At 49.0% G+C, this 15,055-nt stretch overlaps 1 protein-coding gene and 1 pseudogene across 1 annotated transcript; one reads left to right on the top strand and one right to left on the bottom strand.

The window, feature by feature from the left end:
• Positions 1 to 4,078: 4,078 nt before the first annotated feature.
• TNFSF14 (TNF superfamily member 14) lies at positions 4,079 to 7,139 on the bottom strand. Its single transcript, XM_059919867.1, has 4 exons — positions 6,921 to 7,139; positions 5,409 to 5,445; positions 5,122 to 5,163; positions 4,079 to 4,506 (listed from the first exon to the last, which is right to left on the bottom strand). The coding sequence occupies exons 1-4, from the start codon at positions 7,137 to 7,139 to the stop codon at positions 4,079 to 4,081; spliced, it is 726 nt and encodes a 241-aa protein (XP_059775850.1).
• A 4,123-nt stretch (positions 7,140 to 11,262) lies between these two features.
• On the top strand, positions 11,263 to 12,546 carry LOC132364100 (C-terminal-binding protein 2-like; annotated as a pseudogene).
• The last annotated feature ends 2,509 nt before the right edge of the window (positions 12,547 to 15,055 follow it).

Genomic DNA, 15,055 nt, shown 5'->3' with positions numbered 1-15,055 from the left:
AATATCAAGGTCTCGGCATGCCAGTGCAAAAGGATCTTTGCATAAATTAAGGTGCGTTACGAATAAAAGGAAGTTGAATTATTTTTCACTCCTTGTGAGCTGAGATTCATGTTTGCTACACACATGTCTTAGTTTGGGCTCCCACAGAGGCAGAGCCTGAGAAAAGGGCTTGGGGGACAAATCTTTCCTCCAGAAGGAATGCGGCCCTCTGATACCTTGATTTGAGCCCCATAAGACTTATTTCTGACTTCTGACTTCCAGAACGGTAAGATAACAAATTAGTATTGTATTAAGCAGCAATAGGAAACTAATACAACTAGGAACTCTCATTTTTCTTGAAACTCATGGTCATCTAGGCTGTCATATATTTTCCCACCTTTGATGGAGAAATGACTTAACTTCTCTGTGCTTAGATTTCCCCATCCATAAAATGGGTATTATAACAGTACCCCCCCCCCACCATAGAGAATTCAATGAGTTACTGTGAGTTAATGCACCTAACACAGTGCAGTGGGTACATTAGAAGTATGACCTATAATTAAAGATCATTATTATTTTAAGAAAAACAATCATGCAAACATGATGAAGGAAGGCAACTGACATTCAGCCTTCAAGTGGGAAACCACAGGGAGGGGTGGAGACTGTTGTGAGCTGTTGAGCTCATGCCCCGTCCAAAGGGGACAATTGCTACCCAGCCTGAGTTGTCGTAACCTCCGACTTGCCATGAAATCTGGATTTGTCCACGTGTAAAGTTTTGTAGTGTTTAAACATTGGCTATGAATGCCCATTTGAAAAACACACTCAAGTGACTAGACGTGGTCTATGGATGTAAGGTCACCTTATGTAATAACTGAAAAGAACCCGAAATTTAAATGTGCACGTGATCACAACTATGGTCACAAAAAAATACCTACTAAGGACTAAAGAGGCCAAGGATGGATCCCGAGATCACCCAGCTGGGAAATGGCAGAGCAGAGATTTAAACCCAGGTGGTCTGGCTCTGGTGTAAGACCCATTCTGTTTCTCTGAGATGATGTATCTCAGTGTTTGTACGCAGTGATATGTAGCAGGGAAGGGCATCGTGTCATCATAGGAAATTAAGAAACAATTTAATCGCCACAATTTTGCCTTCTATTACCTCTGGATCCTGGCAAGAGATGGACAGAAGCAGGAGAGTTTCCTGCCCCTGGGCTGGGGAGGAGGCTGAGGATAGCAGACTTTGGGTCTTGAGAGAGTTGGTGGGGCGGGAGGGTGAAATCTGAAAAGACACCAGAGGTGAAAGCGGAAATCAAGTAGATAGACTTCTAAGAAGTTGTAAAGTAGGTCACTGGCTTGGGCTAGGGCCTTCCTGCTCCTGCACTTTATCTGAAATCAAGGCCCCTCCCAGGAATTATCTTCGGAGGCTAAACTTAGAGGTTCCATCCCCAGGCAGACGCTGGTGGCTGCTGGTGGCTTTGATAAGTTCCCCACACCTTGGTCTCCTCATTAAAGCCACAGAAACAGAAAGACCATGATGAGAGTAAAGGAAACTCCAGCATGGGTGGGGTCTGGGCATCTGGGGCTGTCTCATCTCCCACCAGCCCAACACAGGCAGAGAGGCACGAAGCTGTGTGCCTTTGGCGCAGGCAGAGTGGGGGACGCATCCCTGCCTCAGTCTCTACGTCTGGAACATGGGGGCAATGATAGCTCCTGCCCAGGGATCTAGATAAAGGTGTGACTTGCACGAGATGCCTGGCGTAGGGGACGTGCCTGACAAATGCTCTCCTTAATATTTGTAAATCACTTACGGCATCACACACTTATGGATCTCTTACTGTGTACCAGGCACCATACCAAATGGCTTTTTTCTCATCAGATTTAATCTTTACAATAAACCTAGGGGGTAAGGACTCTTGTTACCTAAGAGGTACTGAGAAGTGATGGGATTTGCTCCAGGTCACACTGCCAGGAAGTGGTAGGTAGACTTGGAACCCAGGACCATCTGATCACAAAGCCCCCTTCACCCCTGTACCAGGCAACAATGTCAACAACAATGTCACCAATAACAAGAATGATTCATTCACCTCTGGGGTCTGAGTCTTCATCCTAGGATCCAGGGAAGTCTTACTTCCTGGGTCCATGCTCATTTGCATAAACCATTTGATTTGTATGCATATCACTATCTGCACCACCCCACACTCTTTCATGCCTCCAGTTACTCCAAGCTTCCGACTGGCTGGGGAGACTGCCAATCTGTGCTGGATGTCTGCAGTAAGGGTACTTGGAAGTGTGTAGCCTCTACTTTCTCAGGAATTGTGGATTTGAGGCTAAAGCAGACCTGGGCATCAAGTCTCTGGTTTCCCTGCTAAGCTTCCTGCATGGAGTTGAGCAAGCTGGGTTCATATTTCTCAGCTGTAAAAGTGACCTTTGTGGGTCATTCCATCTATCCCTGTGCCTTCATGAGCCATCCTTCCCCTAAGAACTAGACAGATCCAAGTGCAAAGTTCACCATTTATTTCCAAGACCGGTGGTCAAGGGGACCAGGGCTACAGACTAAGTCTGGTCCTCACCTCAGGATGTGTATGTCTTGGCTAGGAGGAACTTGAGGCTGTGTGTGTATTTGTGTGTTTGCCACTGTGATGCTGTGTGTGTGATGGGTGTGACTGTGAGACAGCACGTGGAAGTCTGATGGGAGAAGCGTTGTATCCTGTGTGTCACACATGGTGTGACTGTACGGCCTGTGTGGGTGACTGAGGCTCTGATGATGACTTGTGTGTGACTGTGTCCTATGTGGTTGTAATGCAGTGTTTGTGATTGAGGGCTTGCGATGCTATGACTTGTGTGAGGTTGTATGAGAATCTGATGCTTTGTGTGTATGTGTCTGTGGTTGTGAAGGAGTGACTGAACTTGTGGGGCTGTGATTCTCTGTGATGCTGTAGCTGTGATGGTAGCTTCTTTCTTTTTTCCCTTTCTTTCTTTCCTTTTTTCTTTCTTTCTTTCTTCCTTCTTTCCTTCCTTTCTTTCTTCCTTCCTTTCTCTTTCTTTCTTTCTTTCTTTCTTTCTTTCTTTCTTTCTTTCTTTCTTTTTCTTTCTTTCTTTCTTTCTTTCTTTCTTTTCTTTCTTTCCTTCCTTCCTTCCTTCCTTCCTTCCTTCCTTCCTTCCTTCTTTCCTTCCTTCCTTCCTTCCTCCCTCCCTACCTACCTCTCTTCCTCCCTCCCTCCATCCCTTCCTTCTCTCACTCTCTCTTCCTTTGTGTTTCTTTCTGCAAACATTTTCCAAGTGCCTCTGTGCCAGGCTCTGGCTTGGGTGCTGAAACAGTTTTGCTGTCCTGATGGAACGTGAGCTCTTAGCATTGCTGGGATACAGCCAACTGGCTGATGATATATATGGGAGACAGAGACCAGCCACAGTGGGAATATCTACACCATGGAAATCGACACACACTACAAAACCTCTCCCCTCCCAGAAAACCTAGCTGTCAAACATCTACCATCACATGCCTATGCCTGCATCTCTGAGTGTAACTTCATGGCCAGGCTGTGGTGTGGCCACAAGCCCGTAGGTGGGACTTGGGTAGGTGACTATGACCATGGGCGGGGCCGGGCTGGGCTCTCCACTGGTGGGTGAGTCCTGGTGATAAATCTGCCCCCCCCACTCCGCCCACACTTGTGAGAGTGGAGAGGGTGATAAGACGTTTCCTGTTCTCAGCCAACTCCCTGGACCCCCAAGTCCCACTTAGTTCTGAATCAAAAGTATAAATACCCACCCCTCACCCCTTTTTCCTGAATATCAGGCAGATCAGCTTTACCCCTGCTTGGGGGCTAACAGACCCCCAAGTCTCCAGGTCTGTGTCTTCAGAGTTGTCCATGGCAGGGTCTGCAGTCTCCTTTGGTTCTTCAGAGGTGCCTGCTGGGTCTTTCACCTTGTAGAATAACTGGGTTCTTGGTCCCGGTGGTCCCCACTTAGCTCTCCACCTGTTGAGTTTGGGGTTCTCCTGGGCACACTCCAAAATCTCTGCTTGTTGGTTTTCCTGTCTCCCGAGGCACCCTCTGAGGTCTCTGTCTGTCGGACTCCGTTCCATCTACCCTGGCTCCTTCCTTCACACCATGAACGCCCCGAAGTAGGACCGCGTACCGTCGCGGACTCGGACCAGGCTCTCATCAGGCACGCGCACCACCACCTCCTCCCCGGCGTCCAGGTGGACCACTCCGCCCAGGAAACTGCTGTCCCACCAGACCTGGGGGCTGCTTGCTCGCCCGCAGGGTGACCGCCGGCTGACCAGCAGCTCCAGCTCCTCGGGGTAGCGGGCCGTGCGCTTGTAGAGGCCGTGGGTGATGGGCAGGCCGCCGGTCAGCCCCTGGGGGCAGCCCACACCGCCCAGCTGCACCTTGGAGTAGATGTAATAGTAGCCGGCCTGGGCGATGACCAGGGCACCGTCCCGGTAGGTGAGGCCCCTCAAGAAGGCGAGGCCCAGTTTCGTCTCCCACAGCAGCGGGCCCCCACTGCCTGTCAGGCTGGAGTTGGCCCCTGCAGAGGGAGACAGAGGGGGAGTTGGTAGGCATAGGTCCCACGCTTGCTGTGTGACCCCAGGCCAGTCGCCACCCCTCTCTGAGCACCACCCCCTCTGTGCTAGGCTGTTCCAGAGCTTTAGATATATGAACTCACTTTATCCTCACTTTACAGGTGGGGAAACGGAGGCCCAGGAGGTGGCAAAATAACGTGCTTATCATACATCTTAACTCGTTTCATCCCCTTCTTGCAGGTGGGGAAACTGAGGCACAGAGCAATTGATTTGCCCAAACCGTCAAAAGTTGTAAGTGGCAGAACACATCCTGGCCCAGCAGGCTTATAACCTCTGAGTGCTTCAGTCTCCCTCTCTGTAAAATGGAGCTCTGAATAGTACCGGCTAAGGATTTAATGAATTAATAGGTGGAAAGAACGTCACGATGTGTGCCACAGATTACAAGGGTTTATTCAATAAATAAAATTAGAAATTCACAGACCTAGGCAGTGCCTGTGCTCTGGGCAACTCTGTGAATAATTAATGAGTGAAGGAGTGCGCTGCCATGTTGGGGTGTCTGTCTGGTCTCCCCAGGACACGCTGAACCCCTACCCCCTGCCAGGACTTGGGGGCCCCCTCACCTGTGAGGTGCGCTGCCGGGTTGGCCTGCTGGGGCCTCCGATCTGGGGAGAGAGGGTCAGAAGTCAGAGGGGTAAGGGCCAGCCTCCAGAGCGGTCATCCAGCCCACCTCCTGGTGTCAACCCCACCCTTTCCGGAATGACCCAAACTTCTGCTTCTCCGGCTTGGGGGACGGGCGTCTGTGGGGCTTAGGCCAGTTGTGCAAATCACATTGGGCAATGGGCTGAAGGGGTGAGGGCAGCGTGGGAACCATTCCATCCCCTCCCCTGGGACCAGGACCCTGACTCACCTTGCACCAGGAGATCCCGGGGTCCTGCACCTCTGTCCTAAAAGTGCAGAGCAGCCCGTGGTGAGGATCTGTGGGGCCCACGCCCTGGCGTCACTCAGACTCGTGGCTGAGAGACACATGCAGACCACGGGCACAGACATCACCCTCAGACATGTCCAAGGCCACGTGCACACCCCACGTCACACCCTGCCGCCCAGCAGGCTCTTAACCATCCAGTTTCTCAGTTTTCCCCTCTGTAAATGGACACATGAAAAGTGCCTGCTTCGGATTCAGCGAATTCTCACGTGAAAAGCATATTACAGTGCCTGGTAGAGAGCAGGTACTATATAAGGGTTTATTAAATGAGTGCTGTCGAAGACACATGGCCACCTGGATGGCTGGACACTTGGACATAAATGCTAACACGTGGATATGGACACATGGGCACAGACCTGGACACTTGTGTGACACACGGACAAGGCACACGTGGATGCAGGTACGTGGATTGCGTGGTTTATGGAGCCACGTGGGTCTGTGCACACGGAGACGCAGAAACAGACACATGACGTCAACACATGGGCTGGAGACAGGTGAGTACATGGCCGTGTGGGTACATGGGTGCAGGACAGCAGCACAGGTCCAGCCATGAGGAGAAAGGACCTGGAAACACAAAAAGGCTGAGACCACATGGGCGTGGCTTGGGACACACAGACCCAAAGGTGTGGCAGACAGACCGACGGAGACATCCAAGGCCAATGGGAAATGGACGCAGAGAGAGATTCTTACAGACTCGGACAAAGTGGATTAGTGACAGTCCCAAAAATGGTGATCAGGTTACGGCTGATGATAGCTAGCCATGTCAGGGACTTCCCCGGAGGTCCAGTGGTTAAGGCTCTGCGCTTCCAATGCAGGGTGTGCGGGTTCGATCCCTGGTCTTGGAACTAAGATCCCGCATGCCACGTGGCACGGCCAAAAAATTAAAAATAAAAATAAAAGTGGCTAAATGGAAGAGTCAGATAAATATTTTTAAAAATAACAATAACTAGCCATGTCAGAATGTCGGTTCCAGGGGTTACAACTGTCTTATAAACGTTAAACTTCCTAAAGGCTTAGATTTTGTTAGTTCCCACCACTAGAAGAAATGATAATTATGTGATACCAGAGAGGCATTAGCTAACGCTACAATGGCAACCCTATTGCTATATTTATGTAACAAATTAATATGTTGTACACTTAAACTTACACAATGTTCTATGTCAATTATATCTCAATTAAAAAAAAATGTCAGTTCTCATTGGTTGAATGCTTGCTGTGGGCCAGCTGGGCACCACACACACAATATCATATTTTATTCCCTAGGAAGATGCTTATTATCATGCCCATTTTACAGATGAGGAAACTGAGGTTCCGAGAGGTGAATTAACTTGCCTTGGGCTGCTCTTAGTCTGTCCTCCATTCTGCACATACACACACACACCGATGCTCAGTGACACTGACTTCGAGCCCCCCCACCCCCACCCCAGCACCACTTACCTGCAGGGGGGCGGCCATCACCTCCAGGCGCCAGTGCAGCTGCAGCAGGAACCAGCCCTGGACAGCCACTCCGGTCGCCAACAGCAGCAGCAGGAGGCCCAGGCCCAGCCGGGCAGCACTGCAGGGCTGTCTCCTGCGGCTGCGCCCCAGCCTCGTGAAAGGGATGTCCGTCTGTCCATCCACCACGAACACCGAGGGCCTCACCACTGTCTCCTCCATGCCTGAGCGGATGAGGCCCCAGGATGCCCGGGGCTGGGCTGGCACGGCTGGGTCCTGCGGGCTGGGAGGAAACCACGATTGCCCAACACTCCTGGGCTTTTCACGCTGCCGACAGGCGCCCGTGGGTCCCGGGGCTGCGTTTAGAGCCGGGGCTCGGCCCCTCCCCCTTCCCCCCATATCCTCCTCTTCTTCCTGTCCCCCCACCCCTGGCCCGGCCCCATCTCACTCTCACTCAGAGTCTCTCACACTTTCCAGAAGCATCTGAAGATGTGACTCAGGTGGGGATGGGAGAGGGAAGGCCCCAGCTTTCCCTTCTGGCCGTGTCATTCACATGGTTGCCAAATACTTACTGAGCACCTCCTGTGTGCCAGGCACTGTTCTAGGTTTGGGGGCACAGCCATGAACAAGAGAGACAAAAGTCCTTGGTCTTATGGAGCTCCTATTCTAGCAGGCTGAGAAAAACTAATAAGAAAGCCCAATAAGAAAATACTATTTAGTGTTCGAGATGGTGATAAGAGCAGTGGAAAATACAAGTGGTTTGTGTGTGTGCACGTGTGTGGGTGTGTATATGCGTGTGTGTGAGTGTGTGCATGCGTGTCTGTGTCTATGCATGTGTGTGCTGTGTATGCATGCATGCATGCGTGTGCATGCATGTACGTGCAGGTGCAGCTGCGTGCTTGAGTGTGCCTGCATGTCTGCATGCACACATGTGTGCATGCATGCAAGTTTTAATTGAAATTCACAGTCAGAGGGTAGAACCACTGTCTACTCAACTAACTAAACTCAAGGCCTGGGAGTCGTCCTGGACCCCTCCTTCCGTCCTGTCACGACATCCTACCCTCAGCAGGCCCTGTTGATTCAACCTCTAAACCAGATCTCAAATGCGGCCACCTGTTTCCATTTCCACTGCTACCGCCCTAAGTGCTATGAACGGGATGTTTATGTGCCCTCCAAATTGATGTCCATACCCTAACCCCCGATGTGATGGTATCTGGTGGTGGAGCCTTTGGGAGATGCTAGGGCATGAGGTGGAGCCCTCCTGAATGGGATTAGTGTCCTTATAAGATGAGATATAAGATATATGCTCTCTTTCCCTCTCTGCCATGTGAAGATACAGAGAGAAGGAGGCCAGGAAGAGGGCCAGGAGGAGGGTTCTCACTGGAACTCAACCACTTAGGCACGCTGATCTCAGACTTCCATCCTCTAGAACCGTGAGAAGTAAATATCTGTTGTTTAAGCCACTCAGTCTAGGGTATCTCGTTATAGCAGCCCAGATGGACTAAGACACTCAATTCTTTTGGGTGTATACCTAGGATTGGAACTGCTGGCATCATTTCTTGCTTGGACTCTTGCAGTAGCTTCCCAAATGGATGTAGTACTTTACCTCTTGCCACCTTATAATTCATTCTCTACCCTGGAGCTGGTGTGGCCTCGCTTATTTATTTATTTATTTATTTGAGGTAAATTCACACCACGTAAAACAAACCATTTTAAAGCGAGCAACTCAGTGTCATTTAGTACATTTACAATGTTGTGCAACACTACCTACTTCCAAAGCATTTCAAAAGTAAACCTTATAACCATTAAGCAGTCACTCCTCAACTCTCCCACCCACAGACCCTGGCAACCACTAGTCTGCTTTCCTGCTCTATGGATTTAGCTGTGTTGGACATTTCAAAAAAATGGAAATATACACTACGTGGTCTTTTGTGTCTGGCTTCTTTCACTGAAGATAATGTTTTCAAGGTTCATCCGCATTGTAGCGAGTGTCAGTGCTTCACTCCTTTTTAAGGCTGAGTAATATTCCAGTGTATGATGAACCACACTTTGCTTATCCATTCCCCCGTTAATGGACATTTAAGTTATTTCCACCTTTTGGTTATTTTGAAAAGTGCTGCTACAAGCATGTGTGTGCATGTATTTGTCTGGGTTCCAGCTCTCTATTCTTTTGGGTGTATACCTAGGATTGGAACTGCTGGCATCAGCTTTTAAACACATAAGTCAGGTCTCACCTCTTCCATGTTTAAAATCTTCCAATGAGCTTCCATTGAGCTTATGGGGGTTAGCAAATTATGGCTCATGGGCTGAATCAGGCCAGGCTCATGTTTCTGTACAGCTACAGGAGCTGCTCTTGGGGGCTGACACTTTAGTGAGCGGTAGGGTCCCAGATGGGGCATCCTCCTCTGGCCCCTCTTCCCCCTTTTGCTTTTCAGTGCCGGCCTCCTGGGCCAGCAGCCAACGCTCACCCCTGTCCACACTTTGTAGCTGGTCACACTGGCTGCCACCTACATGTTGGCATGTCCTCTGTCATCAACCGCTGGGTGTTGAGTGGATGAATCTCATTCTGGGGGTTGGTGACTCAGCATGTTGTCTCAACTCTGGCCAGCTGATCCAGATGAGACAGCTGGGATTTGGGAGAGAGAGGTTGGCTGGGATCTGGTTGTCACTGGAGCAGAGAGAAACTGGCCTCAGCGGTCATCCCACACCCTCTCTACCCACCTGGATCTCCAAGCCTTGGGCCCATCATTCTTCATCCAGAGAATGTTTCCAGTAGCAGAGCACAAATCACGTCCTCCACCCTGGGTGGCCCATCCCAAGCAAACGGGGCATATGGCAGGCTGGAAGCTTCCTCTCATTTTATAAGTACCTTTATAATATCCTCGATTTTATCTCTCGGTCCTGAAAGGCTAAAATATTTACTATACGGCCTTTTATAGAAGAAGGGCTGTTCCCTGAGGTAAGAATAGACATTAAGAGGAATTCCCTGGCAGCCCAGCGGTTAGGACTCTGCGCTTTCACTGCCGAGGGCACGGGTTCAATTCCTGGTCAGGGAACTAAGATTCTGCAAGCCAAGTGGTGGGGCAAAAGAAAAATTGTAAGCCAACTATACTTCAATAAAATAATTTTAAAAAAGAGAATAGACACTGAGTGGTCTTCATTATCTTGAAGCCCTTGCACCCGGGCATCTGGGGCCTTTTGCACTTGCTGTTCCCTCTGCATGGAACAGTCTTTTCCAGATCCCCCATGACTGGCTCCTCCTTGTCATCTATGTCCTGACTCAAGAACCCCCTCCCTGGGGGCTTCCCTGGTGGCGCAGTGGTTGAGAACCTGCCTGCCAATGCAGGGGACACAGGTTCGAGCCCTGGTCTGGGAGGATCCCACATGCCGCGGAGCAACTGGGCCCGTGAGCCACAACTACTGAGCCTGTGCGTCTGGAGCCTGTGCTCCGCAACAAGAGAGGCCGCGATAGTGAGAGGCCCGCACACCGTGATGAAGAGTGGCCCCCGCTTGCCGCAACTAGAGAAAGCCCTCGCACAGAAATGAAGATCCAACACAGCCATAAATAAGTAAGTAAATAAATAAAAAAATAAAATAAATGCGTTGTTCCAACATCATCTTTAAAAAAAAAAAAAAAAAAGAACCCCCTCCTCACAGAAGCCTTCCCTGACCACCCATATTAGGCAGGGTTAGTCAGATAAATAGAACCAATAATGTATCTCTATATCTAATATCTATCATCTTTCTATCAATCAAGAGAGAGATTGATTGATTGATTGTAAGGAATTGGTTCATGTGATTTTGTAGCTTGGTAAATCCGACATCTGCAGGACAAGCCAGCAGACTGGAGATTCAGTTAAGAGTTGATGTTGTGGTCTTGAGTCTGAAGGCAAGAATCTCAGGCAGAATCTGCACACTGCCAGCCGGAATTCTTTCCTCCTCAGGAAACCCACTTTTTCTCCTCAGCCCTTCAACTGATTGGAAGAGGCCCACCCACATTATCAAGGGTAATCTGCTCTGTTAATTTAATTAATTAATTTATTTGGCCACACCGCACTGTAAAAAAAGAAAAGACGGACAGCCCATGATGTGAACTATAGAGTTTGTGGACAAATTTATATTGGGTGCTTAGTGGCATAATGCCCACGGACTCCTGAGAGGGTCCTGAAGTTCTTAGAGGACCACTTGGGCTTTTGAATGAGAGAGGTGCAAAGTTCGATAAATAATGGCCCTTGTACGGTCCAGTGGTTAGGACTCCACACTTCCACTGCAGGGGGCACAGTTTCGCTCCCTGGTCGGGAACTAAGATCTGGAATGGCGTGCGCCCCGCGACCAAAAAAAAAGAATGGCCCTTGTGGATAAGCACAAAGTCAAGCGACAGCGATTGGACAGAAACTGTGAAGGTATCCTCCCCTAGATCATGAATGGGCCCCTGGCAACCTCCCACCCCCCGTGGCACTGCTCCATGGCCGAGATTGCAGGGTGGAGATGCCCACCCTGAAGGACATGGCCACCGTGGCCTTCTGTGACACACAGTCTACTCAGGAGATCCACGAGGAGGTTTTAAAGGAGGCTGTCTGTGCCACGATGTACCACACCATCGCTCTCACCGGGGAGGACCTGGAGAAGTTCAAGGCCCCGAGGGTGATGGTGCGGATAGGCAGCGGCTTCGACCACGTGGACGGCAAGGCTGCGGGCGAGCTCGGGATCGCCTTGTGCTAACATCCCATGGCGGCAGTGGAAGAGACAGACGACTCCACCATCTGCCACATCCTCAATCTGTCCCGGGGGAACCCATGGCTGTACCAGGCACTGCGGAACGCCCGTGGGTACAGAGCGTCGAGCTGGTCCGGGAGGTTGCCTCAGGGGCAGCCTGCATCCGTGGGGAGATGCTGGGCCTCATGCGCTTCTGTCGCACGGGGCAGATGGTTTGGATTCAGCATCATATTTTATGACCCCTACTTGCAGGATGGGATCGAGCCGTCCCTGGGTGTGCAGAGGATCTACACCCTACAGGACTTGCTGTATCAGAGAGACTGCGTCTCCTTGCACCGTAGTCTCAACGGATATAACCACCAGCTCATCACTGATTTTACTATAAAGCAGATGAGACAAGGGGCATTCCCAGTGAATGCCACCCGCAGGGGACTGCTGGATGAGAAAGTCTTAGCCTAAGCCCTCAAGGAAGGCAGGATACGACGGGCGGCCCTCCAGGTGCACCAATCGGAGCCTTTCAACTTTGCTCAGGGTCCCTTGAAAGATGCACCACATCTCATTTGTACACCTCACACGGCCTGGCATAGTGAGCAGAGACCAGCCAGGCAATCACATGTGGCATGCCAGAGAGCTTAAGAAACTGTGAACAAGGAATTCTTGATCACAACAGCACCCTGGTCCAGAATAGATCAGCGAGCAATTCATCCAGAGTTCAGCGGTGCCACCTACAGACGCCCAGCAGGCATCATGGGCATGGCTCCGGGAGGACTTCCTGCAGCCATGGAAGGGATCATCCCCCGGGGCATCCTGGTGACCCACAGCCTCCCCTCGGTGGCACACCCTTCCCAAGCTCCCTCTCCCAACCAGCCCACAAAAACATGGGGACAAACCAGAACACCCCAACAAGCAATAGCAGAGAGTGAGGAAAGGTAATCATTTGGATACACCTGGCACCAAGAGACAGTGAAAAATAGATGAACTAAGAGAAAAGGAATTTGACAGTCTTTTTAACTGATTCTGGATATTTGCATCATGGACGGTGCAGTGTTAAAACCACAAAAGAGCTAGCGACAGGGGTAAACTGAAGAAGATGTCATCTGCTTACAGAAGCACGGAAAAAGATTGGACGTGATTTAGTAACGACCAACTTCTGTTATTGTGTGTTAAGTTTTTCATCTGTGCATCCAATCACAAAGAGTAAATAGATCTTGGGACTTCCCTGGCGGTCCAGTGGTTAAGATTCCGCACTCCCAATGCAGGGGGCCCAGGTTCGATCCCTGGTCAGGGAACTAGATCCCACATGCCGAAACTAAGACCCGGCACAGCCAAATAAAGAAATACTTGAAAAAATTACATTGCCAATTTCTTTAAAAAAAAAAAAAAGAACAAATAGATCTTTTTCCTTTATCCGTCCCTTGGGCAAAGCAGGTCCTGGACCCCTTGCTCTAGAATGTTGCATCAAGAGTCCCAAATATCTTAACATTGTAAATCAACTATACTTCAATTAAAAACAGACAAGCAAACAAACACAAAACTAAAAAAATATTAAGAAACCAAAAACTGGGCTTCCCTGGTGGCTCAGTGGTTAAGAATCTTGCTGCCAATGCAGGGGACTTGGGTTCCCCTGTTCCCCCCACCCCCGCCCCGGGAAGATCCCACATGCCGCGGAGCAACTAAGCCCGTGCGCCAAAACTGCTGAGGTCCCTTCGCCTAGAGCCTGTGCTCCTCAACAAAGAAAAGCTGCCACATTGAGCAGCCCACGCACCGCAACAAAGAGTAGCCCCCTCTCGCGGCAACTAGAGAAAGTCTACGCTCTGCAACAAAGACCCAACGTAGCCAAAAAAAAAAAAAAAAAAAAGTTTAAAAATAAAAACAAAACCAAAACCAAAACCCAGCAACAAAAAAGAGTTCCAAACATCAAAATAAAAAATAGTAAGAGGAAATCACCATCCTGACTGTAGCTCCTTCAGTCCACGGGGGCTGGCTACCTTTTTTGCTAGTAGGAAGGTTAAATTACTACAAAATGGGGAGAAAACTGTTTGTGTTAGACAACCACGAGCATAGGATCGAAGACAGTACAGGCTTCTGTACAGAGAAGCCTCACCCATCTGAGCTGCATACAGAGCGGGCAAGTTGGTTGTGAGTTCAGTAATACCTTCTGATGATGCAAAAAAAAAAAAAAAAAGTATTAAGTTTCACAAGCTGTTTGTACTCAAATATATTTTCTCAGTTTCATATCCTCAGCTATTTTACTGAGTGGAAAGTCTTGAACTGAAAGTGTTCAAGAAGAATAATGTTGCGTTATCTTATGTCTCAGGAAACATTTTATGGTAACTTGTCAGATTGTCTATGAACAAACGCACTTTTTTAGACATTGATAAAGTCTTCTTTTCTTCATGAGATATTTTATATAAGAATACTTCAGGTGTGTTATTAGATGTGACTGATTTTAACAAATCCTATTAGATTTATATCAACTGGTTACATGTTGTATTCATAGCCTTTTGTGAATCACCACCTTTTTGGTTAAAAGATGGCCTATTTTGAGCCTTTGGATAGGGACATTACTGTTTTTTTATTTTTTTCAAGTTTTTTAAGAAATAAATTTATTTATTTATTTTTGGCTGCACTGGGTCTTCGTTGCTGCGCGTGGGCTTTCTCTAAGTTGCGGTGAGCGGGGTCTACTCTGTTGCAGTGCGCGGGCTTCTCATTGCGGTGGCTTCTTTTGTTGCGGAGCACGGGCTCTAGGCACGTGGGTTTCAGTAGTTGTGAAACGCAGGCTCAGTAGTTGTGGCTCACGGGCTTAGTAGTTGTGGCTTGCGGGCTCTAGAGCGCAGTCTCAGTAGTTGTGGCGCATGGGCTTACTTGCTCCGCGGCATGTGGGATCTTCCTGGACTGGGGCTTGAACCCGTGTCCCCTGCATTGGCAGGTGGATTCTTAACCACCGCACCACCAGGGAAGTCCTGACATTCCTGTTTTGTGACCAAAGAACCTTCAAAACTGTCCCAAACAGAAAAATAATGGCTATCAGAAGTAAGTTTTGTTTTAGTGTGTTACCGTTACTGTATTTGTTTATTGTAAAGGTGGACATTTAGTGTTCAGTGCAGTTTTCAATAAAAAAAAAATTTCAAAAAAAAAAAAAACCTTCTGAGAAACATTTAGCCTGGTATTTGACCAAACAACTGGTCACCATAGCCTAACAAAACTGAGACATAAACTGAACCATCCTTCAATCTAAATGACTTCGCTGGTTGGCCCTGTTGCAGGCAGGCTTCCCGGGTCACCCTGATCTCCTTTCCTTTTTGGATACCCTCACTGTCTGAAATCAACTCCATGCTATCTTTAGAATGTAAGGTCCTGTCTGTGCTGTTCACAGCCTAGAAACATAGATGCTAAAAAAAAAGTAGAAAACAAAACAAAAA

Source organism: Balaenoptera ricei, chromosome 3, assembly GCF_028023285.1.
Source record: "Balaenoptera ricei isolate mBalRic1 chromosome 3, mBalRic1.hap2, whole genome shotgun sequence".
NCBI lineage: Eukaryota > Metazoa > Chordata > Mammalia > Artiodactyla > Balaenopteridae > Balaenoptera > Balaenoptera ricei.
Note: the sequence above shows the minus strand (reverse complement) of the source record. Positions and strands in the feature narration are given on the sequence as shown.

Coding starts and splice junctions, on each gene's coding strand:
- TNFSF14 (XM_059919867.1), bottom strand. CDS start 7,139: ATGGAGGAGACAGTGGTGAGGCCCTCGGTGTTCGTGGTGGATGGACAG. Junction 5,446..6,920: donor TGATGGCCGCCCCCCTGCAG/GTAAGTGGTGCT, acceptor CTGCACTTTTAG/GACAGAGGTGCAGGACCCCG. Junction 5,164..5,408: donor CCGGGATCTCCTGGTGCAAG/GTGAGTCAGGGT, acceptor CTCTCTCCCCAG/ATCGGAGGCCCCAGCAGGCC.